The 26,249-nt window shown below is 37.9% G+C and overlaps 1 protein-coding gene across 1 annotated transcript in view; it reads right to left on the reverse strand.

Annotated features, from left to right (window-relative positions):
* Positions 1-16,956: 16,956 nt before the first annotated feature.
* CRPPA (CDP-L-ribitol pyrophosphorylase A) overlaps positions 16,957-26,249 on the reverse strand; it is a 39,567-nt gene continuing 30,274 nt past the window's right edge. The window contains exons 6-10 of the mRNA XM_032237600.1: positions 23,703-23,800; positions 23,189-23,278; positions 22,131-22,223; positions 21,517-21,639; positions 16,957-17,065 (exon numbers count right to left, since the gene is read on the reverse strand). Of these exons, the coding sequence (XP_032093491.1) occupies positions 16,961-17,065; positions 21,517-21,639; positions 22,131-22,223; positions 23,189-23,278; positions 23,703-23,800 (509 nt within the window). The 3' untranslated portion in view covers positions 16,957-16,960. The remainder of the gene's footprint in view (positions 17,066-21,516; positions 21,640-22,130; positions 22,224-23,188; positions 23,279-23,702; positions 23,801-26,249) is intronic.

The raw sequence follows: 26,249 nt of genomic DNA on the forward strand, positions 1-26,249 counted from the left end.
TCATATAATAGTTTGGTAATACAATTACACCTTCTTGACACAATTTCCATAGATTCACTCAAAACAGATGGCATTTTCATTTCTAAAACCTGAACACTCTTGAGAGTCAAAGCAGCTGCAATGAAGCAAGGCACCGCCATTTTAGAACCAATGCAGAACACTTTAATCGTCAGTGAAATTATTCAAGCATTATTTCTTCATATGTCCTACCTTTGCTATTAAAACTATGGATCTATAGTTCCATAGATTTTGCATCTTATAGGATACACATAAGGAATAGTTGGTAGGATTATAAATATTCTAATTATTGACAGAAGAACATAGTAGGACAAAAAATATCTTTCTTCGGACAACACAATGTGGTACAACTAGAAGAGATTTGTTTAAATTTTGGCAATGAGATAATTATTTTTTATCCCTTTCCCAATTGGTGACAACTCTTGTAGTGATATATAACCAAAATGGATTGGGCAATATAGCTAGTATAACACAATATTGTGTTGCCAATGTGATCATGGTTAGTTCCAATTACATCACAATGAGATTACTGAATTGAAATATGTCTTGCAGGAAAGTGAGTTTAGATGAATAGATACAAAATTCTTATAAAACTGAGAAGGGATTTGCATCCAATTTGGATGCAAATTGTGCCTGGTAGGTAACTGAGCAGGTTGCTAGATTAAATACTTACTCAAGATGAAGAATAATTTTATAAGAAATAGAAAGAAGCCCCTATGTGTTACAAGTTGTATCTTTATAACTAAAAGTATCTACAACAGGACTGTTAAATTCTCAGATTGCGGGACAGATGTGTCACGCAGTGGCCACGCCCAGGCCCAGTTTAGCGAAGAGGGGAAAAGTCCCAATATGTCATGTGACACTACCATGGCGACATGAGTTCGACATCTGGAAGAATCTTGCTTTTCATTAGAAACAGAGAAGACTATCATAGAAGGCAAATCAATGGAATAAGATGCTCTGTATTACTATGCTGGTATTTTATGGTAAAATGAATTTATCCCACTAATAGGAAGTTTGTTTACATTTTATTTTAAAGTAAGTCAATTTTTCAATTAGTCTCACCAAAGTGAGAGTTTAACTACACTTTCTTAAGAATTAGACTTCTTATTTCTAGATATTGGTATAATTGTGATTTGACACTATGTGTGTATAAAATACTAAGAGAATTGCATTATTTCAACTTCTTCTGAATATCCTACTGAGATAGCAATTGTAATTCATAACAAAATTGCCAATTGTTGAATTTTACTCAATGTTTCAGATTTTTTTTTAACTCATGAGAAATAAGAGAACTGTCTAAGTCTAACTAATAAGAAAACTTCTAAGTCTAACTAATTTCAGTAATGTCACAAGTTATAACTATTTTTCATCTACACCAGGTGGCAGCACTTCACTGATTATAAAAAGTAATTTGGTGAGATGAAGCTACTATTTCATGGGGGATTATTAGAAAATGCCAGGGATGCAGTTTAAAGTGGCAATTAGAATATCCTGGAAGACAATGTTGTTTGATTTCCATCCTTGGACTCATAGGAATGACTTGTATCAAGGAATTTTTATCTTGGTTTTATCTGGTTTATATCTGACTGTCTAATCCTAAAAAGCTAAGAGAGTCTTGTCAGCACTCGGGTAGAATATCACCAAGAAATCCAAGGGCTATAGACTATATCCGTGATGTCAAACCTATGGCATGAGTGCCAGAGGTGGCACGCAGAGCCTGCTCTGTGGGCACGTGCACCATCACCAGCTGGTCTTTGCTGGCACTGGAGCACCAGAAAATGGCCTGAAAATGCCGCCAAACATCCCCCCAAAAACAGACCATTATCCGGGCCCTTTTCCAGGACACTTGGGGGTCATTTTTCAGGCCAAAAATAGCACTGCCAAAACTGCCAAAAATGCCCAAAAAACAGGTATGAACGCTGGCGAGCTGGTCTTTAGTTTTCTGGCACACGAACATGGATGCACATGCACACACGTTCCTGTTTGGGCACTCGGTGCTGAAAAGATTTGCCATCACTGGACTATTTGGTAAAGCAGGAAGAATGTTCTAGGCAAAATCAATAGCAAACTTATTATGTTGTCTTTTACGCACCTAGAGGGGACATTTTTCTAAACTCACTATGCATTAGGCATAACTGAAGGGGAAAGTTATTATAATGAATGGTTAAGCAGAATCTAGACTAGCTTGGAGAGCAAATTTGGTTTTAATATAAATTAATCAACACTTAATTGATTTATTGGTTCTAGGCCACTAAGAATTTCAAACCATTAATTTGGAAGTTTGTTAACTCAGAAAACACAATTGTTACATAATCAGGCCTGTTTTTTTTCAATATCCCTCAGGAATTTGGCTCAAGTTAACTATGGAAGAAACTGACTCCTCACAAAATGAAATAATTCACAATATTTTAGAAAAAATGCTCTTAATTTATTGCTTTAATTCTATTTTAATTGTAATTTTTTTCTTTTAAGAAATTTCTCTAAGAAATTCATATGCCTGATTATTACTGACTGTCAATTGGTTTACTTATTAAGAGCAGTAAATGCAATTATTCTTGTCTTTGTTTTTAAATCTTTCTGGATAGAAATGTTGCTGAAGTCTCTGGGTGGCAGCTTGCATGAAGCTATACAAAATACACACTGGATTAATGAGGGATTGTTATGATTTCAAACAACAGGGAAAAGGTAGCTTTTGCGTTGTTGACTCAAGGCATTAGGAAAAGTTTGTTTTTTCAAGCTTAGTATGATTTCCTTGAGCGGGTGTTAAGCAGCCACTCCCAGCTCCTTTGCAGACAGTTAAGTTTCCTTCCTCTCTTTTCTTTTGCCTATATGAAAAAACAAAAGCAAACATAAAGCCCACATTTAAACCTCTAAATCTTTTTAAATATTATTTTCATGACAAATTTATAAAAAAGTTAGTGGAAGTCTGGAGTGCATTGAAATTGGTCTGTTCATTACTTTTCATGGAAACTGGTTTTGAACAATCCAAGGAAGAAATGGATTGACTTAGTTAAGAGTTGGTATGTGTGTGGAGCAACAAACTGTAGTGGTAGGTTATCCTTTCCACCAGCTGCTCTTCATCTGTAGTTTGTTGGCTGCAGAAGTGCCATCTGCTCTCTGAGCCCCACCAAGCAAAGCTGAAAGATGCCAGAGACTAACAGCCTTAGTTCCTGATCCAAAGAGGCAAGGGAAGAACTCTTCTGCCAGACCATGGAAGAAGACCATTTAAAATCAAGCAGGGTGGGCTTTCAACAAGGAAAGTTGGCCAAGGGAAGCACAGAAACCATGAAAGCTGGATTGGTCAAAGACCATTTGAGGACAAAATGCTCTGAAAGCTTAAGACATTCTGGAAAAGATGATCAATAATGAGTGATGTTGTATATACTCCTCCTTTTCCAGTACAGCCTGAACAGTCAGAAGGAATAGACTGAGTGAAATGATCACAAATATACCCATCTAGAAAAGTACCTACAGCAGTAATGAAGGTCCACAGGCAAGAACCTGAGGACATGTATATAAAGATGCAACTCTTGGTCTTAACAAATGGCAGTTAAACCACTGTCATCAGTGAAAATAGAAACAAGCAGAAACAAACAAGTAATTACCACATTTAGACTGGCCTATTTGAACTAACTCTTCTAATTTGGGGAGGGGAGAGTTAAGGCAGTTTCAGATCAAAGGGAACTCCCACTATTAGATAATATTTTCTTATTGTTAAAGGAAAGAAAGCTCCATCTGTTTTCTCCTGAAGCCCCAGTGTAGCCACCATTATTAATATCACTCTTCTTGTGTCATATACTATTTGCAACAGAAAAATTTGCAGTATCAGGGTTTAACATGTGAAAATCGGCATAAACTTCTCCAATAGAAAAATATTACTGTTTTTTTCTGTTTTTAAGTCACAAAGAAAAAATATCTAACAGTTGGTGGGCTGTCCAGATTTCTTAAGACATCAATAGCGCTAAATAAACATGTTAAATCTCTAGATAAATAATAAACCTGAGTGCAATCATAGCAAGTACAGAATTTAGTGCCTAAAAATGTGATTCAAAAGCAAGCAATATTTCGAGTTCGTAAAAATTATCACAAAATGTGATGTCTATTAATAAAATAGTTGCCATAGTGGGTATGGAACAAAAAAAAACCCCTTCTATTTAATTAGAGGGTGAATGGACAACATTCCTATCTTCTAATTCAGTTTTGTTCTTTCAGGGCAGTTGTTTTCAAACAACATTTCAATGTTTTAAAAATGCCTATTCTTGTAAATAAAGATACTTTCTATATACTTGATTGGCACTTTGTTGTGTAATTACATTCATTTTTAATTGCAGATATCTTTGAAATAAAAACATAAGAAGTCAACAAGATTAATCAAAGGAAACTTCCACAGGTATTTTGGAATCAACAAACCCTACTCTGATGGAAAGTTCACAAACCAAGACTACCTGCTATACTTATTTTCCTTTTTGATTATAATAAACGTGTGTCATGTGGAATTAATATTCTTTTCCAGTTATGCAGATTAAACAATGCTTGGATTCACTTCACATCCTGTAGCAACAATGGAAATGAACACACCCAACTCTGACTCATTGTCTTACAAATCCATGATTGTTCTGTGTTAACTTGCTCTCTTGACTCCAATTGGATAGGATTAGAACACTTCTAATTTATTTAATTGCTTTCATTTTCTTTTCCTCAGTTACATTGCAGAAAGCTAAATTTTGCAAGCAGACTGATATATATTCACAACTTTTTAATTCCTGCAAATGTTGAGTTTTGGGGTTTTTTCCAGAACATTTTTTATCTTTCCCCAAGAAAAGATGGCTTTAGGCAATTTTCAACACTCCCTTGGCTAAACTTTAAAAAATTGCCCTTAAAAAAATAAATAACAAAAAAAAATAAAAATGAAAAATTCCCACTGTGGAGACAACTGGGTTTATTCTTTTTCTTTCTGAACCATTAGTAGTTGACAAACTTGATCTCAAATATAGATCCATATCAGCATGCAAGTCCTGTGGGAAAGAATTTAATGTGAGTGGAGGAAACTATGTTTAGAGTTGCCTCTCTCTTTACATTCAAGCATCTAAGTGAAATAGAGCCATTTGGACTGATATCTAACGGCTTTGGCAATGCGGGTTAAGTAATACAGTGCATTTTAGATTATTTTGAACAATAATTTCCAGCAACTTAAGCAATGCAGCAGATGGCAAAAATTTGTAGGAGTTAAAAAAATCTGGAGGACACCAGGGTGCTTATTTCTGCCTGCGGCAACAAAAGTGTCAACAGAGTATTAAGACAGGAAGCGCCGAGCCTAAAGGAATAGATTTTCTTTCTATTTCAAAGGAACAGATGGGGAAACAAATTACAATGAACAGGAATTAAAAGTAGTTGATTAATGTAAAAAGCACAGTGTCTGCTTTTTTGTGGCAAAAAAATTCAAATCCCTTAAGTAGAAAGCTTTCAAATGTAAATCAAGACTTACAAAAACTAAATTCAATATTATTTTAGAATATAAATAGATTCTGCTTAGTATTAATCCACAAGCCATAGTGTTGGACTTCCTTGACGCCATGTAAATTAATATTTACAGAAAGCTGCATCAAACAACTTATTTAACATTGTATTTCCATAGGTCAACAATGTATGAATCAGTTTTTAAACTGCAAAAAAATCCTTCAAAAAGTAACAATGTCTTTCATACCTGACACATTTCTAATACACTTTTCTTTATTGTTTTGCAGATATTCCAGTGTTCAAATTCTCCATAAAATTCCCACAATCATTATTTATTTTATAGGGCTATCAATACTGTTTTTAATTGTATAACTATTTTCAATCAAGGCCACTGCATTTGATTAATTTATTTGAGAAAAAGATTAAAAAATAGCCATAATAATAATCATGTGTGGAAGTAACTATCACAATAATTCCTTGTTCAAAATTGGCAGAAAGCACCTGTAAGATACATGTGCTATGTGGTCTATTTGAAAATTAAAAATTAAAATGGTAGTTCTTAAAAGGTTAAGTTTTGGTGATACACCCTGGATAAAATATAAGTCATTAACAAAACAAAGAATTTCCAACTATAATTTTCACCAATAGATTTTAAAATTAATTGCTTTTGCTGCATTTTTGCAGTAAAAATATTTATTGCAAAATATTTTTTCAGTGAATGTAAATATGGAAACATGAAAAATAGGATCAGATACATCAACTTTTATTCTTATGTTTGCAAATTCAATATCAATCAAGCTTCAAGAAGATGGCCATGAAATAGATCTTTCAGCTAGATTTACTATATTACACAAATACAAAAGACAGCAATTCATGAAAAATGTTATCAACCAAAGCACCACAAGGGATATTTATTTTGCATGTCTTGATATCTGTCCAAGTTTATCTAGAAACAAAAACGTGATTCAAGAAAGCAATCTTTGAAACAAGCAAAAAAGAAACACTTTTGAACAGTATTTTTAATCACATAACGAAACCATATATTTCAACGAACCATATATTTCAAGATAGGATAAATATCAAATCATAAATTTTCAACAAATGAGATTAGAATTAAATAATTTCACTATATAATTAAAAGACTATTTAGGAGTCTATAAGGATAGCCCCAGAATAGTTCTGAGGGATATACCAAGGCTTCTCTGCTATTGCATTGTCAAATTGCTTGCTTAGAGAATTGTTTCTTTACTGCTCCTTATATTGCTGCAGTATGAAAGTACAACCTCTTCCTGAATTTGAGCCAAGGTGTATTAGAGCAGAATTTTCCCCAAAAAAATTGATATGAAGAAGTTTTCAACCAATATCTCTAGTCATTGCCAGTTTGGTTTAGTGGTTAAGGCATCAGGCCAGAAACCAAGACATTGAGTTATCTAGTCCTATCTTTGGCATCAAAGTCAATTAAGTGATTTTGGGCCTGTCATTTTCTCTCAGCCCAATTCATCTCACAGGGTTGCTGTTGTGGGAAAAACAGGAAGAGGAAGGGATATTAAAGATGTTCTTTGCCTTGGGTTATTATAAAAATAATAAAGGGGGAATATAAATACGTATTCTATTATTATTTTTCAATCAGCAAGCTTGGATTGAATGGTTTTGTGCTGTTCTCCAAGATCTCAAACTCTGGAACAAAGCATGCAATAATCCTAAACATTTTTACCACAATTATCATGATTTTAAAGTCATCAGGAAAATTGCTGCTTTGTTGAGACTATCTAAACACTTGGTTAGCTCTTGACTTACACGAAGGACTAGAAAGGGAACTTAACAAATTTGGGATCATACTAAGCTGGCAAGAATACTCAACACCTTAAATGATAGGTTCAAGATCCAGATGTATCTTGATAAACTTCAACACTGGGCCCTATCTAACAAAATAAATTCAATGTATTGAAAAGTGAAGTCTTACATTTAGGCAAGAAAAACCAAAAGTACACATATAAACTGGGTGAAACCAGGCTTAGCAGTAACTGAGAGGAATCTTTGAATCTTAGTGGACAACCAAATAAATATGAGTCAGCAGCAGCTAAAAAAGCCAATGCAATCCTAAATTGCATTAACAGAGATATTCAATCAAGATCACGTGAGGTACTAATAAAACTGTATAAAGCCTTAGTAAGGCCACACCTAGAATACTGCATTCAGTTTTTGTCATCATGCTGTAAAAAAAAGATGTTGAGACTCTAGAAAGGGTGCAAAGAAAGACAACAAAGATGATTAAGGGATTGGACTATAAAACATATAAAGAATGATTACAGGAACTGGGCATTGCTAGTCTGGTGACAAGAAGGACCATCGTAGACATGATAGCAGTCTTCCATTATTTGAGGGGTGATCACAAATAGCAGGAGATCAACCTGTTTTCCAAAGCACCTGAAGGCCAGACCAGGAATAATAGATGGAAACTGATCAAGTAGAGATTCAATCTTAAAAAAAAAATTGACAGCGAGAACAATCAATCAATGAAACTGCTTGCTTTCAGAAGTTGTGGGAGCTTCATCACTGGAAGTTTTCAAGAAGAGACAGGACTGCCACCTGTCAAAAATGTTGTAGGATCTCCTGGTTGGGTTGGACTAAATGATCTATATTGTCCTTTCCAATTCTGTTAATCTAAATGGAGTTGCTTAAAGCTTTTGCCTCTACAAATCATCAAGTCTTTATTTGCACCACTGCAGAAAATCAAGACAGTTGAAATGCAGAGCATATTTTACCTGTTAAAATGCATCACTATTGCTTTGGGTATGAATTTAAGACAAATCTGATTGAAGTACTTTAAATTTAGAATGGTTCTTGACCCTTTAACTAAGATTGTTAGCAATGAAGTAAAGTTGGCAGAAACATATTTTTGATGTTACATGCACTATATCAGTAATTCTGATTCAATATTGTAAAATTTATATTCCAGTCAAATTAAGAAATAAATATATGCGTCAGAATAAATTATAATTCTGTTAATAATATTGCTTTTATTTTGAATCAGTAGTCAAAGCAGTTCATACATCATTTCAGAAATCAAGCAACATCCCTATAAAATATGCTAACAAGATTATTTCTATTCTGCAAATAAGAAAATTATACACTCTTTGCTTCTAAGACCATTTGTATAAAATTATTAACTTAAATTTATCATTTATTTTGTTAACCACTACATCTCATTTTTTATATTCTAATGTTGATATTTATAAAAATAACACTTTCTTTTTTTTATTTTTCCTTGAAAAGTTTAACAGCATTGTTCTTTCCAATTGGCATCCAGTGCTTGGTGCATATGAAAGTACACAATTGTAGACATTGTTATGAAGAACTCACATAATTATTGAACACAGAGAAAAACAAGGCCAAAAGATACTCTGTCTATGCAGCCATTCACCATATTAGTTTGCTTTTAATAATTTGCATGATCTTCTCAGTATTGATTATATCATACTGCACTCTTCAGAAGGAAGCTCTAAAATTTTCAGAAGAATTACTTGAAAATAGAATTTCTGCACCAAACCGCTCTAACTGATCTATTAGCTCTATCATAAATGATAAAATTTAAATCCATGAAGCAAACAGCACCTCGGGGATATTCAAGGTGTCAGTTTATAAGCATTTTTATTTACCTCAAGTATGTATGAAATGATGTAAGAGATGATTAATTCTCAACTCAACCTCAAAGACTTTGTGCGTGAATATACACAGAAAAATATAAAATTGCTTAATGATCATCTAACATCAGTCAAACTTATTTTGTGTGTGTGTGTGTATATATATATATATATGTATGTATGTATGTATGTATGTATGTGTATATAAATGCAACAGGAGTGTGTTCATGCATACACAAGGGTATTAGGGTAGAAATTATTCCATATGAATACTAAGAGACAACTAACTATCAAAGTGGGCATTACATGATTTCTTAAGATAGCACCATAACTTAAATTAGTATTAAAATAATGTTTTCCCAAAATAATATATAGAAAATAATGTTTTAACATTTCAAAAGACATTTAAGCTCTTTCAGTCCTTACTACCAAGACCATAGAATTATAAATATGCAATCTAAATGTTTAACATTTACTGCTGAACACAAGTGGTACAGTACAATGGTCAAGATGTTGGCATAAAAACCATCTAGTTTTCCTTCAGACATAAAAGACAGGCTGGTAGCTTTGGGCCAATCATCCTCTCAGTTCACTTTACAGAATTGTTGTTTATAGTAGGCAGGACTATTAGGTATATATTCTATCAACATGTTCCAAAATAAAGGTTGGATAAAAATAGCATTAAATGCAGCATCTGCATTAAAATGGCAGTTGGACTTACCTGAACTGCAGAGTGGCGTGGGAGGAGTAACACGTGGGTATTACCAAAGCCTTCTTGCCTATTGGAGACTGAGGTATTAATCTTTTGGAGCCACACCTCCGTACCTCCTCCTACTCTCCCAGATTACCGATGTATCGTAGCAGACACTGAAAAGGAAGGACAAACAAAGAACAGCCAACACATATCCTTCCTAATTGCTAACGCTGAACCTGGACTCGCTCAGGCCCCCTCTAGGCGCAGGGCGCCCAGAACGGGAGGGAAGTGACTCCTGCCACGCCACTCTCCGAAACATGCAGTTCAGGTAAGTCCAACTGCCAGTTTCCGAAGAGAAGGCGTGGGAGGAGTAACACGTGGGACATACCAAAGCTAGATGTCCTGGGAGGGATTCGTTGGGCCTGAGCCCCCCGGGGAGTCCAGAACCCCCTGCAGAACCCTCCTGCCAAAGGCAGCCTCCGCAGAGGTATGGCGTCCAGTCTGTAGTGTTTAATGAAGGGGGAAGGAGAAGCCCAGGCGGCCGCCCGGCAGATCTCCTCTATGGGGGCCTGGGTGGACCAGGCTGCAGAGGTGGCTGCACTTCTAGTGGAATGAGCCGTGATACCTTCAGGAACCGGAAGTCCTTGGGCCCTGTAAGCCTGTGAGATGGCCGCCCTAATCCATCTACTGATGGTGGCCGGAGAGACCTTGGCTCCCCGGGAGGAAGGCTGATAAGACACAAACAGAGCCTCCGAGCGTCTAAAAGAGGCCTTGCGCTTTAGGTATATGCACAAGGCTCTCTTGACATCCAGCTTGTGCCAGGATTTCTCCCTGTCACCTGAGGGGTGAGGACAGAAGTCCGGGAGAATAATCTCAAGAGCCCTGTGGAAGGGGGAATTAACCTTGGACATGAAAGCGGGGTCCAGTCTGAGGATGACCCGGTTATCTAAGAAGGTGCAGAGATCCGCCCTGCTAGAGAGGGCGTTGATTTCGGAGACCCTCCTGGCCGAGGTGATGGCGACCAGGAAGACGACCTTGAGGGTTAGGAGCTGAAAGGAGACCTCTCTCAGGGGCTCAAACGGGGCTTCGGTGAGGGCCTGAAGGACCGTGGGAAGGTGCCAGGTGGGGAATCGATGGACCACTGAGGGTTTCAGATTCGCTGCCCCCTTGAGGTAGCGTTTTAGGACCGGATGTTGGGACAAGGGAGGAGCATTCACCCCCCCTAGGACCGTGGATAGGGCGGAGACTTATCTCCTGAGCGTGCTAGTGGCTAGACCCTTTTCGTGTCCCTCCTGGAGGAAGTCCAGGACCTGTGGAACCGAGGCGGCGGCTGGACAGAGACCTTCAGCTCGGCACCAGTCCGCGAAGGCCACCCAAGACGCATTGTAGATGCGCATGGTGGACTGTCTCCTGGATGCCTCCACAGTTCTGATGACCTTTTCGGAATATTGGGCCTCCTTTAATTGTTCCCGCTCAATCGCCAGGCAGTCAGATGAAGCCACTCTGGGTTCGGATGCTCCAGAGACCCCTGGCGGAGGGCCAGCACCCCCGCTGGGATCCTCCAGTGGGGGCCTGTGGACAGATCCACGAGATCTGCCAGCCAGGGGCGACGAGGCCAGAAGGGAGCCACCATTATCATCTCTGCTCCCTCCACCACCACCCTCCTCAGGACCCCGGGAATGAGAGGGGGGGAAGGCATAAAGAAGACCTGGTGGCCATCTGCAACGAAGGGCATCCGTGTCCATGGCTCCCCTGGTCGGAAGCCTCGAAACGAACTCTGGCAGCTGGGCATTCTGCGGGGTCGCGAAGAGGTCCACCGTCGGATGACCGAACCTCTCGCAGATCTGATGGAAGATCGAGGAACGGAGCTGCCACTCTCTGTTGTCCATCATCTCCCTGCTGAGCCAGTCTGCTTGATGGTTGTCCGTTCCGGAGATGTGTTCAGCTTTTATGGACTGAAGGTGCCTCTCTGCCCAGTTCTCCAACCGCAGGGCCTCGTCGCGAAGGGCCCTGGAGTGGGTGCCGCCCTATCGGTTCACGTGCGCCTTGGCCGCTAAGTTGTCGGTAAGAACCAGGATGTGTTGATCGGCTACCGAGCCCTTGAAGTGTCGAAGGGCCAGATGGATGGCTCTGAGCTCCAGCCAGTTGATGTTGTTTCGCAGATCTGACGGGGTCCAGTGGCCCTGGGCGATCTGATTCTCCAGGTGGGGCCCCCAGCCGAAGAGACTTGCGTCTGTGGTGAGGATCCTCCTCGTCGGTTCTCTGAAGAGGCATCCTCTGTTCAGTGCTGGGGAGAGCCACCAATGGAGGGATAGCCATACCTGCGGGTTCACTCTGATCCTGAAGGTAGCATCGCTCGTCCCGGCTCTCTGGTGAGGTAGCAGGAACCACTGGAGCTCCCTGGCATGCAGTCGGGCCCACGGTACGATTCCTATGCACGAGATGAACTTCCCCAGGAGCCTGGAAAGAAGAACTACAGGGACAGAGCGTAACTTGCGAACCTCAAGAATCATTTTAATGATGCTGTCCTTGCGATCCTGGGACAGGAAGACCTCCCCAGCTACCGAATCGATAATGGACCCTAAGTGAAGAAGCCTGGTGGAAGGGACCAGATGGCTCTTTTCCAAATTGATGGAAAACCCCAGGGCCCTAAGGGTGTCTATGGTGGTTCTCAGGTCTCACTCAGCCAGGGCGGGAGACTTGGCTAAGATGAGGATGTCATCCAAATAACAAAACAAATGGACTGGAGGGAGCGTAGGTGACCGGCTGCTGCTGCTAGGATCTTGGTGAAAGTCCTGGGGGCTGATGCCAGCCCAAAGGGAAGGGCCCTGTATTGGAAATGTTGCCCTTCATGTGAAAACCTGAGGAATTTATGGTGTTCCGGGGCGATCCTGATGTGTAAGTATGCCTCTGTGAAGTCGATAGAGGCTAGGAAGTCGCCCGGTTGAATACCCTCCAGAATGGACTTTAGGGAGGTCATTTTAAATTTGCGGTATACTACCCTGGAATTTAGGAGCTTAAGGTCCAGGATGGCCCTCCATCCCCCTGAGCTCTTAGGGACTAAGAAGAGGTTCGAGTAGAACCCGGATCCCTCTTCCCCTTCTGGGACTCTTTCAATGGCCCTGATGTCAAGTAGATGTTTAATGGCCTTGGCCTTAAGGGCCCGCTTGGCCGGGTCCCTGGAGGGGGCAAAGGTACAGAATCTGCTGGGGGGAAGAGAACGAAACTCCAGGTGTAGCCCGAGCTTTACAGTCTGGAGAACCCACTCATCCAAGGTGACCCGTTCCCAGGCATCCGCAAACAGGGAGAGGTGACCACCGATGGGGAAATCCAGGCCCAGATTACCTGAATCTGCGGAAGGGACGACCGCCTCGCCCTCGAAAGGGCCGCTTGCCCTGCTGCTGGCCCCTGAATCTGTCCCTCTGGAACTGTCTATCCCCTTGCCTGTGGAATCTAGGGTTCTGGTACCTCTGATTCTGGTTGTACCCGTCGGGTGATCGGTACGGGGCCCTCCTGGGGTATGGCGCATGGTGGAAGTCCGATCGCTTAGTTGTTGTTGGGAGCACCTTCCGCTTGTTTTTATCCTCTACGAGGAGAGGATCCAGCGCCGTCCCGAATAGCTTCTCCCTGGTGTAGTCTGCGCCCATTAGGTGCAACTTCATCCGGGATTCCGCCTGCCAGTGACGTAGCCAGAGCATGCGCCTAGAAGCAACTGAGGAAGACATAGCTTGGGCCACATACTTTACCGCATCCAGCGTGGCATCTGCTGAGAACTGCGTTGCCGCCAGCATCTTGGATATGTCTTGTAGGAGGCGCACATCAGAGGCCGGAGTCCTGTCCCTCAGCTGCTCCAACCATAGGACTGTGGACCTGTTAAAGAAAGAGGCGGAGGCAGCCGCCCTGATAGCCCAGGTGATGGCCTGAAACGTTTTGCGCAGGACAATGTCTGCCTTCTTGTCCTCAGGCTTGAGGCAATTGGCAGTGTCTCCTGCGACCATTGTTGAGGATGAAACCAGAGTGGCCACTGGGTTGTCCACCTCCGGTACCTGGAGAGCCTGGGCAAAGGTTTGATTAAGGTTGTAAAACTTTCTTTCATTCCCACCTGGGGTGGGGAAGGACCCTGGTTTTATCCACTGCGATTTAAGGACTTCCATGAACATCTCCGGAGTGGGAATCTCCTCCTTGGCCACGGGGGGGTCTATGGAAGGGCCCCTTTTTCTTTTTGCTCTTACCCTTGTCCGATGATTCTGCTGCCGGTTTGGGATCCGGGGGAGGATCCAGATCGGCTGTGGCCGCTGCCTTGCGAAGTAAGGAGCTAAATAAGGAAGAGGGAAAAAGCCCTGCCACGGTGGAATCATCCTGTCTGGGGATCCTCATCTTCTGAGAACCCCACCTCTTTTAATTCTCCTTCCTCTAGGTCGGAGGCCTCGCTAGCTGTGGAAGGGGAGGGAGACCTGGCTTCCCTGGCAGCTGAGGTGCTGGGACGTTCCTGCTGGATCCTAGGGGGATCCTGTGGGGCCCTGCTCCTGGAACCTTGAGGTTGCTGACCTAAGCTAGAAGCCATTACCTGGGCCAGAGCCCTGGCTAGCATGTCCTGGAAACTGTTAGTTAAGTCAGGTAGAGCAGGCTGTAGTTCTGGAGGCTGCAAATATTCCCTGGGCTCCAGAGAAAGTGGAGCCAGGCGAGGCCTGGTTGGGCTGGTGGTTCTGCGCCCAAAGGAATCCACTCTGGAGTCCGCTGGGGGAGCAGGCTAAAGGGGGGGTGATAAAGAGCTATGCCTTCTAAAGGAGCCCCCTGGAGAGGCTGGAGATGCTGCCTGGGCCTCCACCCGGGCTGGGGCCCTGTGAGGGGAACAAGACCTGGAAGGGGAAGGGCTGATGGTCGCCCTGAATTCCCTGGCTGAGGCCCTGGTGTTTCTGGCCTCCTTCCTGGGGGCTGCCTGTTTGGGGGCCCTGGCCTTATCCCTCCTCAGTGGGGATCTCCCCCTGGGTGCTGGGGAAAAACCTCTGGAAGTTCCCTCGCCGGGATCCTCACCCCCTGGGGCCTTGGGCCTGGTGCCCTTGCTCCTGGTTGCCTCTGCCATTACTCACGGTTAGATGCACACCACCTCCTCCTCCTATAGCCGGCTGCAAGGTCGGATTCTGCTCTCAGGGGCTGGATCTGCTCCTTAAGCCCTTTGCTGATCCTCTGAAGCAGTTGCCGGCAGGCCCAGCTCTGGATTACCCCCCCGGATCACCGGCGGGGTGGAGCCTAGAAGAAGCCTCTTCCGGCTTGCTGGAGCCTTCTGAGCACTTTGGGCCTCCGTAGGGAAGCTCCGATCACGTGCTCGACCACGTGGTCTTTTCAAAATGACGACCAGGCCAATTCTCCTGCTGCTGGAGATCGTAGGGGGAAGCTCCTGGAAGTCCCCGGGCCTCGCAGGTCCTCTTCTGCCTCCCACAGGCCTGGGCTTCGCCTGGATCGATCGTGCCAGGCAGAGGCTTCTTTGCCCTCTCTTACGCAACCAGCCGGTCGTACTGGACGCGTGCGCACATGCTGGTTTGCAACGAGGCTTTTCCAGCGGCGCGGAGCACAGCGGAGGAGAGGTGAGGAGAAAGGCAAGGTCTTTGTCGGAATCCTTTGTAGCTAGAGATCGCTGATCCAAATATGAGGGGAAAAAACTCTAAGTCTTCGCAGAGAAGGGAGAGAAGGAAAAACACTCCTTTTCAGGCTTCAGACTGAGGTAATCTGGGAGAGTAGGAGGAGGTACGGAGGTGTGGCTCCAAAAGATTAATACCTCAGTCTCCAATAGGCAAGAAGGCTTTGGTAATACCCACGTGTTACTCCTCCCACGCCTTCTCTTCGGAAACAAGAGAATACCTAAGATACTGTCAGCCTTCCCAAGTAAACCAGACAGGAAAAATATAGATATGAGCCAATTCTACTTTACTGTAAGGCTACATTAACAGAGTGTTGCAACTTTGAAAGTGCAAATATCCCACTGTCTCCTTAACAGCCTGTTAAGGAAAGAAAGAGACCCTTCTGAGTCTCTTTCTCTGCCCATTGGCTGTGCAGCTTATTTTACCATTTCCTAGGGAGCATTTTTTTTATCCTATTTCTCTTTCTCACATACCAGTAGAGATATAAGCTATCTGTTCACAATATTTGACAATGCAAAGATGATGCATTCATGTGCAACATCAAGCCCACGACCATGAACAACAAACCCTAACAGCTGGGCTGATACAACTTACTAGGCCAAAATCAAACAAAAAACTTAGTGTAGTGTAATGTGTAAAGCTAGTTTACAGTTACTTGAGTCAGTCTTTTATTAATCTTTTATTTTCAGCTCAGGAGATGAGCAAACCTGTAGTAGTGGCAATACTTTTATTTTCCCTAAAAGAGTCAGAATTTCATTTGGAGTTAATGGAATTGTGTTTAATCCTATTCTGTAGTTATTAGGATATAATAACTTGTTTCTTAAGTGTAATTTGGAACACTTTGTTTTAATTTTCCCATAGAATTCATTTTACTATTGTGTTTCACCAAATTCAATTCAGTCTTCTCCAATTTTTAAAATTTTCAGCAGTTTAGATATTATGGAAACTGAAATCCAGGACATCTGAGGGAAAACATTTTGGGAATGCTGATCTATCTCCATTATATGTTTAAGATGAAATCTACTACAGGGGCTACATAAAGCAAATATATATATTGTAACACTTATATTTTTCACAGACTTTTCCTCCCCCTTTTTCCTACTTACACAAAAGAGCAAAACTATGAGCATACAACTATACAGTATTTCTCTAAAATAATAGTCATACACATTTTAATAAATAACTACTGATAGGTTCCTTAGTTTATAGTTCAACAGAACCAGACTTAAAACATTTTTCGGTTTACCAGCTCATTGTCATATAAATTTGAAACATTCACTTTTTACTTATCTCTTCCTAGAAGTATTTTATTTAGCCTATTTCCTACCTTCCTCTCTGCTCAAGGCACTTGAGGCAATGTGCAACTGAATCTTCTGTATTTATTATAAATATATTTTATTTAAAATATTTGTATTTCATGCTAAATATATTAGTGACAAACCCTAGTTTTTAATTGTTAAAAACATATGTACTTTCAAACACAAATAACTAAAAATATTATTTTTTCATGCTACTAGAAGCTGACCAACAAATGCAGGATTTCGTTCTCTTATTAATACAGTAATAAGTGCAGCTGCTGAATCCATGGTCTCTTGAAGCTTTAGACTTTCCTGAAAGAAAAGGAAAAGTTTTCAAGAATGAGATACATATCTAGAATTTTAATATAAAATTTCCTTCACAACAGCAATGTTTGAAAGCAAGTCCCCAGTTCAGTATTTCAGTTCTGCATTTTGAATGTTCTTAGATTGATGTAGACATAATTGCTTCTGAAATCCAAATTCAATTCACAACCTATAACTACATTTTTCTAATTATTCTGGATTTTTTTTTCATTTGTAGTGAATAAATTTATATACAATAAATTATCAGATATATCAGAATAGGAAGCATGCCATAAATAATTTGTTCTTAACATGTTAAATATTTCACAGGATCATCCAACAGTTGATTCTTTCTGCAGTTATTGCTGGCATTTTATATTCCAGCTTATAGATGATATGAAATATTGTTACTCGTTACCAAAACCTGAACAAGGAAGGAAGGTTTTGGTAATTACAAACTCTCTATGTTCAGTAATTGGATGCTATTGAACTATTCATCAATTATTTCCATCCATGTAAATACTGCATCAGGTACTGAAATATATGGAACAATGTAAACTCTACATTTTATATGCCATAGGCTATTATCCTCTGCTTGCTTGGTAAAAAAATATGCATGGAAGCATTATTTCAAGAAGAATCTTTTTACAATTTAAAGATTGAAGTACACATATTATCAGACCCTAACCTTCTTTTCACAAACCCGGGAATATCTGGTGGAATGCAAGAATCTCAAATTTCAAAAGCACTATTTTTCATGGATTTGTTCAAAATTAACCATTTAAGCCTTTCCTTGGAACCATGAGGATGAACTATTACCCTTAAAATATTCTAGAAATGTGATTTCACATGTTATAATCCTTATAATCCATACATATTATTTTTTCCTGAACACCTAAACAGAACAAATATTTATTTTTTGAACAGTATTAATAATTCTAAAAAAACCAGCAAGCGAACAAATAAAATCACCTTTTTTTTAAACCTTACTAGTGCTATCCAGAAAGGAGAGACCACCAAATGTGTAGAGTATATGTATAACGTGTATAAAGTGTAGACAGCAATGTTGCATTGCATATAGGGTGTCAGAAGTAGGACAACATAATTCTTTGCTTTTTGATAGCAATTATATTTTGCATCTTCATTAGGTGACAGCTTGAGCTTCAAGCCTCAACAGACATATAAAAAGCAACTTGATTTAAGAAAAATTAGGAATGCAAAAGCATGAAGTATATATGGATATTTGTGGAAAGAACCATTAATAGAAGAAGCTGGAAATAGAAAATAATTTTTGCTTTTAATATTATGTACTGACAAATCTTGTTTATATTTATACTACTATTCAGCATTGCCAAAATCCTAAAGAATATTGGTTTTGATGAATACACAAAAGGAAATTACACTAAACAAACTAAAAAAAACCCACCCTTTAAAACAAAGCCAAGAAAGGCTTTAATGACAAGATACTTTTTATTGAACAGTGAGCCGAGGTGGCACAGTGGTTAAATGCAGCGCTGCAGGCTACTTCAGCTGACTGCAGTTCTGCAGTTCGGCGGTTCAAATCTCACCGGCTCAGGGTTGACTCAGCCTTCCATCCTTCCGAGGTGGGTAAAATGAGGACCCGGAGTGTTGTTGGGGGCAATATGCTGACTCTGTAAACCGCTTAGAGAGGGCTGAAAGCCCTATGAAGTGGTATATAAGTCTAACTGCTATTGCTATTGCTATTGCTATATTTCTGCCAAATAAACATGCACTCTTTCTAAATTAAATAATGGCATGCTTATGGAGTTTTTCTTCAAAATTGCTAATTATTCAATTCTTTAGCAGACATTTTATTCCTAAGCAAAATAGCTATTCAACTATAACTTCCTGCTTTTCTACAATGTTCTTCCAACTGCCAAAAGCATTTTCCAAATTTCTCTTTTAATTTATTTCTTTGCTTTGTTTAGTAATTGGTTATTTTAATTGCAATGAAAAAAATAATAAATACTTTTCAAAATTGCTTTGTGAAGGAGTGTTGGTTTATGTCAAGATTTCATCATTAAAATTAACTAAGCTTCATGATTGAGCTAAAAAGAATAACTTGCCTTACAAATTAAAACAGAAAACTGATATACGGCGCCATAATTTTTCTTCCACCAAATACAAGTTTGGAGACCAGGAGAATTTCATGAAAGAAGATATAAATTTTGTAAATACTGTATATCAACAGAATTATAAATGGCTTTCCCACTATTTCTACTTCTATTACCAGAGATGACTTTTACAGATTTTAATTAGGAATTCTGAATAATAGAAGTTAGAAGGGACCTTGGAGGTTTTCTATACCCTGCTGAAGCAGGATACCTATAACATTTCAGACACATCACTGTCTAGTCTCTTCTATCAGTAATTGTTCTTGATATATTTGGCAGGCACCAAATATATCATATCTTTGCGGAAGGCTTTCCAAACATACATAATATTTTTTTTCCACACAACACTTCATTGGCTTTATTTTGCGTTGCATATTATATCATTGCATCTGCCTCTATCTGTATGTAGATATGTATATATTAATATTATATTCTACTCTAGAGTAACATATTCTATTTGGGGAAAAGGAAATAAATATCATTCTTGAACACAGGTATGAGCAGTCATAAAAATAGGTACAATAGGTACAGCCAAGTATTGCCCTCTGAGGAAATTAGTGGAATTCATTGGGATTTATTTCTTGGGAAGGTTGCTTAGAATTTATATGAACTTCAAACTTCTATTGGGAATTTGTCCTTTCTGGAAAAGAAGATGACTACTATTTATATATCAAGTATATATTTTTAAATATGTTTTACTTTATTCTTGTTCACTGAAAAATGCTTTGAACATCAGCATTGTCAGGATGCATGCATGAGCAGGTAAATGAATGTCTAATGTCAATATAAAGTGTTAGAACTTGGGCAATAAATTTATAATTATAAATTAGGACAAAGTGAAGATCTATTACCTGTTACTGTAATTATATTAATAAAATCACTGTTGACTGATGAAGACATGTGATATTTATGCTTGAGGGTTTGTAAAGGAAAACTTACTGACGGTCAAAATATTTGAGCAATTGCATTTTGGTTGAGATTTTTACCAGAAAGGTAGTATAATTCTCCCCTCCCCCAAATTCCACATATAACTTTTAGCATTCTTGTACATAATTCAGCAATGCACTGTTATCTGATTTACTTGCTCACAATTATATTTTATCGAAGGTAGTGATGAAGTAGTATGCATTTTATACAGTTCAATGCAGGTAAACCATTTTTTCAATTAAGTTAATACAGTAAGGTAATACTTTATTTCTCAATAACCACAAATCATAGCCAAATCTATAAACTATATAGGTTTATTTTTCAAAAGACTGATGATCCCGGACATATCACACCAATAACATTTATTCTACCCTGTTTACCTGAAAAGAGCCCTCCCAGATAATTAGCCTAATCAGACTTTTGAGTGCATGCGCTAAAATAAGCCCTTCCCTGAAAATAAGCCCTCCCTGGAAATATTGCAGCACAGCATATTTGGTACCTCTTGCACCTGAAAAATTATCAAACCTTCCCGAAAATAAGCCCAAGCGCTGTCTTATTTTCAAGGACACACAGAATGTAAGCTATACTTGTAACATTTTTATTAACACAAGGATTCTTGTTTTCGAATGATTCCAAGTATTTTATGCTTAGAATAATCCTCCTTTTAACTACAATATGGAATGATAAATTTGTATATCACAGGTTTGGTTGTGAGGTGGTACCAGCCTGGTTAAAAATATTGTGTTGGCTAATATGACTGCTACTAAAGTCAAGCTTCTGGGCTACCTGAGACCTCTACTACCAGGCCTTCCAAGGTTTCTACTTGTTAATTTTTTCTCACCATCACACATCAGACTTTCACTTCCTGTTTCTTCTAATTCTCCATTGCCTGCTTCTCCCCTATAATATCTCTAGGACTTTAGTATTTCTTATTCTTTTCTTCCTTTTTTATTTCTATGAATGACTACTTGCCACCTCAATCACAGGCAGAAAAGCTTAAGCTTCAACTGGTAGGAAGTATGGGTGAAGTTCTGGGCACATTCTCAAAATATGCCTTGGAATCTGTTATCACCCTCCCCCCCCCCCCCCCCCCCCCCCGCACACACACACTCCCTAGCATCAGCTCACAGCTCTCCTCTGTAAGATTGCAAACTCAAACTCTTTACACACTGCCTTTATGTGATGCCCACTTAATGACCCACATGGACTTGGGTTTATGATAGTAACCACTGCCAGGACTGCTGTTGCTAAATGATATAATCATGTGATGTCTTGCTTTACAATTGCATTGTTTAGCAATGGAAATTCCAGTCCCAATTGCTATCATAACCCAAGAACTACTTTTATATGTTACAAAAAACTGATACAGATTTTTTCCCCACTCATTGTAACACATACCTTTTTATACTGTATAAAGAGACTATAAAGTAAAATATTTTTCTTTTTAACTTCCTTGGCAAGTATAGTAAAACTTTCAATTCCACTGTTAAAAGGTGTATTTTCTAAAATACTCATGTTTATCTGCAAAGGAAAGACACATCACAAATTATTTATTATCAGAAATGTTTATATTTTCTATAGATACAAGGGAAAAGGTGATTGCTATTTAACAGTTGACAAAATATTTTTTCTCAGAAATATTATGTACATTTTGCTTGCAATTGTTAGCATGCTAACCAGGAAATAAATGCAAAGACTAGTCTATTTCTAAACAAACATGCATGACTGAATCCTATATCTTATCAATTCTTTTATATATTGTCCATCTGAATTTTAAACTATTGCTTTTTGTATGGAATAAGAAATCAAATAAAATATCCAACAAAATAAAAAACCCTCTTCTCGAAGAGCAATAAATTAAAAAACCAAGTAACTAGTTGAATAATTTTGGTTTCCTTTTTACAAGATCTCTTACTTGTTACCAAAGTCACAACAATTATGAAAAACAAAATATTAATGTATTGCACCAGACTGATAAAATATTTTAGAAACCTGAAGAAATTTTAACCTACCAAAATGAGAACAACAGGGTACAAAACCGAAGCACCTGTCTTTTCAAGTTTGTCTACCAGCAGTGAGACTTCATCAAAGCCAGGCAGTTTATTCTAACAAAAAGGGAAATAAGAGTCATTTTAGAAACCTGAAATATATTATGTTCCTTTTCTTTTATAAATATGGGAAATTGCCATGCTGAATCAGTTCATGTATATTCAGTACATACCTACAATGAATTTAAGGTACTATTAAGATTTAAATCTCTCTTTTCCCAAGTAACTATGGGAGTTTTTTCTAGACTTCCATATATCACTATAATATAAATTATTAACCTGTTTATAAATTAGTTTTCCCATTTTCTGGCCATTCTGAGCCATAGAATCAGAGAAACTGGAAAGAAACATAAAATGTAATCTTCTTAAGGTCATTTGTATAGTCAAAAAATAAAACATTCATATTAGAATCATGGGTCTGGATGAGATGTCTTCAGCATCATGAACACACCACTTACAGAGGATATAACAGGTTTTTTTAGAGCAATTTGTTCAGAAAGTTATTTTAAAAGCTTCAAATAATTTGGATCACAATAAATTTGCCCAGGTAAGCCAAGTGCAAACATGTTTTTTTTAAAAAGCTAAAATTGCTAATAAATTTGATGTCTTCCCATATGTGATGAATTAGTTACACCCTCTGATACTGAAAGCATATTTTGAAACTTTATATCTCGCTGCTACTGTTGTGCAAAACATTCTGAATTCAGAATTTCCAGTGCACAGACTTTTCAGTTTTTCCAATCATTTTGAAAGTGTTTCAAGCTCATATTAGCCTTGTTTCAAGTTTGAAAAAAATTAAGCTCAAAATATTTTCAAAATGATCAACACAACATTTTACTCTAAAATGCATCATATCAAATTTAAGCTATATTCCACACTTCTCTGAATGTAAAAATTTGGTTAACATATACGTTAGTACAAATTTAGAAAAAAGTTTAAGTAATATTATGTGGCTAAAATATTTTTAAAATTATGAAGTGGTCTTCCCTCATAAACTATTATTTACTTTCTGTAATACTTACTTTTATGCAAATAAAGTTGTAGTACTGTCCTAACAAAATATTTTGTAGATTGTCATTTTTTTGAAGGGTGATTGCTACATTTTTAACATGCTGAAAAGAGAAATAAAAATCATTTAATTAATTCATTACAATTCATTTTTAGTAATGAATTGCTAAAACTGCATGTCTCAACTGAAATACAAATTGTTTACTGAAGAATATAGGGTATTATTTGCATGATTTATAAGTAATAATTAATACTTAATTATTCAAAGGAAAAAAGAACAATAAAGTATCACAGTGCAGAAGAGAAAAAGCATTTTGCAGACTGTTTTCTGATCAACATTTATTTCTTTATTAAACAATATATGTATATAACCACCCAAAAGGTATGTAAGAAATATTACAGAAAACCTGTGATATTTTAACTGTGATAAAACCTAACAGAGGAGGTGATAAACTTGTTGAACACAAAGAGTTATTGGCCAACAGCAACTTTTATATATTGGCTTTACATGTTGCTGAGAATACTCACTTTCACGTGATTCTTCATTTTTTCATTAAGGAGCAATCCCACTTGTACAGCATCTTCCTCTATGTCAGTAATAATGCAAACTCCCTGTGATATAGTGTCTAGCAAAGACAATTTCAAAAAAAGAAGAACAAAAAGAGGGGGAGATTCATTTTCTTTACTATTACCTCATTTCCAGGATCCTTTCATTTCCCTATACAAAATCACAGTGTATATAGAAAACAGAATGTTGTTTATGACAACCATTAATATTAATGACATTTCCAGGCTTAAAATCTTGGCTAATCTTCTGAATTTTTATAAGGGGAATATATTATGGATTGTTCATGATAAATTGTACAAAACAGTTCTAGGAATCAAAATAATATCTGTTCTGGGCATGACTGTTTTGTCTTTCATTCATAAAACTGGTTGCTACTCATGGATATTCAGAAGACAGCTTTGTATTTCACTGTTCAATTGGTTATTCACTTCTACATTAAAGAGATTCTATAAGCTTTGTAGTGGACTTTGTTTTTAAACTGTTTTTTATAATAAGATATAAATGAGTTTAAAGGGTATAATAAAGTTATTGGTTTTTCTTTTGGGTGCTTCCAACTGTAGATAAAAACAAGGGATTCAGTTGCTTTATTTAACACACAATATTATACTTATTCAATCATTCAACTACAATTTGTTTTTAAGTTTTTGTACACAGAAATTTTACTGACTGTCCAATGATTATCCTGAATTATGCTATGTGTGAAGAATAACTACTAATAAAAAGTCTTCCTACCAACCAAGAGTTTTAGCATGAAAAAAATGCATAAATGTTCCTTTGATACGTACTTAATTAATGAAGGTTCTGTCTGCAACTCTGGATAATATTCTTCTAACTGGGATTAGGGAGGGATAGAACAACTACAGATAACATTAATGTAAAAGGAGCATTTTTATTTTCAGCAGCATCATTTTACTACATAAAAAATGCTGACGAGGTGACAAGTCCAAGCAGGACATACAAAGTTATGTAGTGCCTGCTGGCAATTCCCCTGTGAACATAAGACTTAGTGATTTTAAAAAAGGTAAGCTGAAACTGGAATTCAGGAGGTCATATCATCATAAGAATTTGATCAGAGTTCCAAAAATATTAATTCTTCACCTAATTTTAAATATACATTTTAGGGACTACCTTAAAGGCAGACTGAAATCTTCAAGCTTACATGTTTCAACTAGAGGTTCAAAGATATAGTTAGCCTGAGGCAAGAAATCCTTACACAGATTCTTTCAGGATGTTTTTATGCTATCCAGGTTCTAACTACTTTTATAAATGAGTCATCTTAACTGCAGGATGAGATTTCCCTATTTGCAGACTAATAATATAAGAAAAAGGAGAGACATGCGCCACATTGTCTGCACATCCAGCAAGTTGCTACCTGCTTTATTTCAAGTGCATTAAGACTTATTTTTATTAAATCAGTATTCTATTATTTTCCAATCTACATTTTAAAAGAAATACAAAAACTAAAAAAATCCATGGTTATTAGTTTGTATGTGTGTTTGTATGGAGTCCTTGGTGTTCTCTGAACTTGGTTGTTGGCTTGCAGATGTTTCATTATCCAACTCCCCAAATCATCATATATAAAACTGTTTGTTTTTCTTACCTACATCAGTGTTCAATTTAATAGAATGGAATGTGTTCTTTATCAACAGTTTATTCTGCATACAGGAAAACACTTGATTTTTTCCTCAAGCATTTGAAACTTATTCTACATTTGCATAGATAAGATTACATTTGTAATTCAAAGTATCAAACAGAGCTCAAATAATTAAAATATATATGATATATTAATTTGTTCTAAATTATTTTAGGCCATGTATCTCCAGTTGACTTGATCAATTACTTTAAAGATCAACAGGACAAATTAATAGCTATTATTTGAAATGCCTGTAAAAATATCTATGCAAAGGTTCTGTTTAGTATTTAGTTGTAATATTTATTTAACAAATATATATGGCCATCCATATTTTAGTAGAAATCATAGGCAACCATACACACACAAAAACTATTTGAAATAAGCAACCCTTCCCAGAAACCACTTGTATCCATCCATCCCATTATGCCATTTATAGCTCATTTATAATTAAGACAAATGAATGCTAAAGCAAATATCTACTTATTCTTCACTTTTTATTGTTATGTTCCAGCTGAAGTTTCATAATAAATTCTCTTTTTAATTTGTCTATGATATAAAGCATTATCAATAATGTCATGATATATGTGTGATTCATCTGTTATCAATGAATATTCAGTTTGGATCCAGATTTAAGATGATTCAATAAATAAACTTCTTAGTCACTAAAATTTTCATTAAGTTGAATGTTGACCCTAATGTAATTCTCTAAAAAATTCAAATCTGGATAATTTGATCCCAGAAATACATAGCATTTACCTCACTGACTACTCTTAAAGGAAACTAATTACCATATGTATCTTTCAACCATCTTCATATGAATAATTAATATAGGTTTTTCAAAACAGTTAATATATAGTTCTATATACATAATAGA

This window comes from Thamnophis elegans, chromosome Z (assembly GCF_009769535.1).
Source record: "Thamnophis elegans isolate rThaEle1 chromosome Z, rThaEle1.pri, whole genome shotgun sequence".
In the NCBI taxonomy this organism is placed as follows: domain Eukaryota; kingdom Metazoa; phylum Chordata; class Lepidosauria; order Squamata; family Colubridae; genus Thamnophis; species Thamnophis elegans.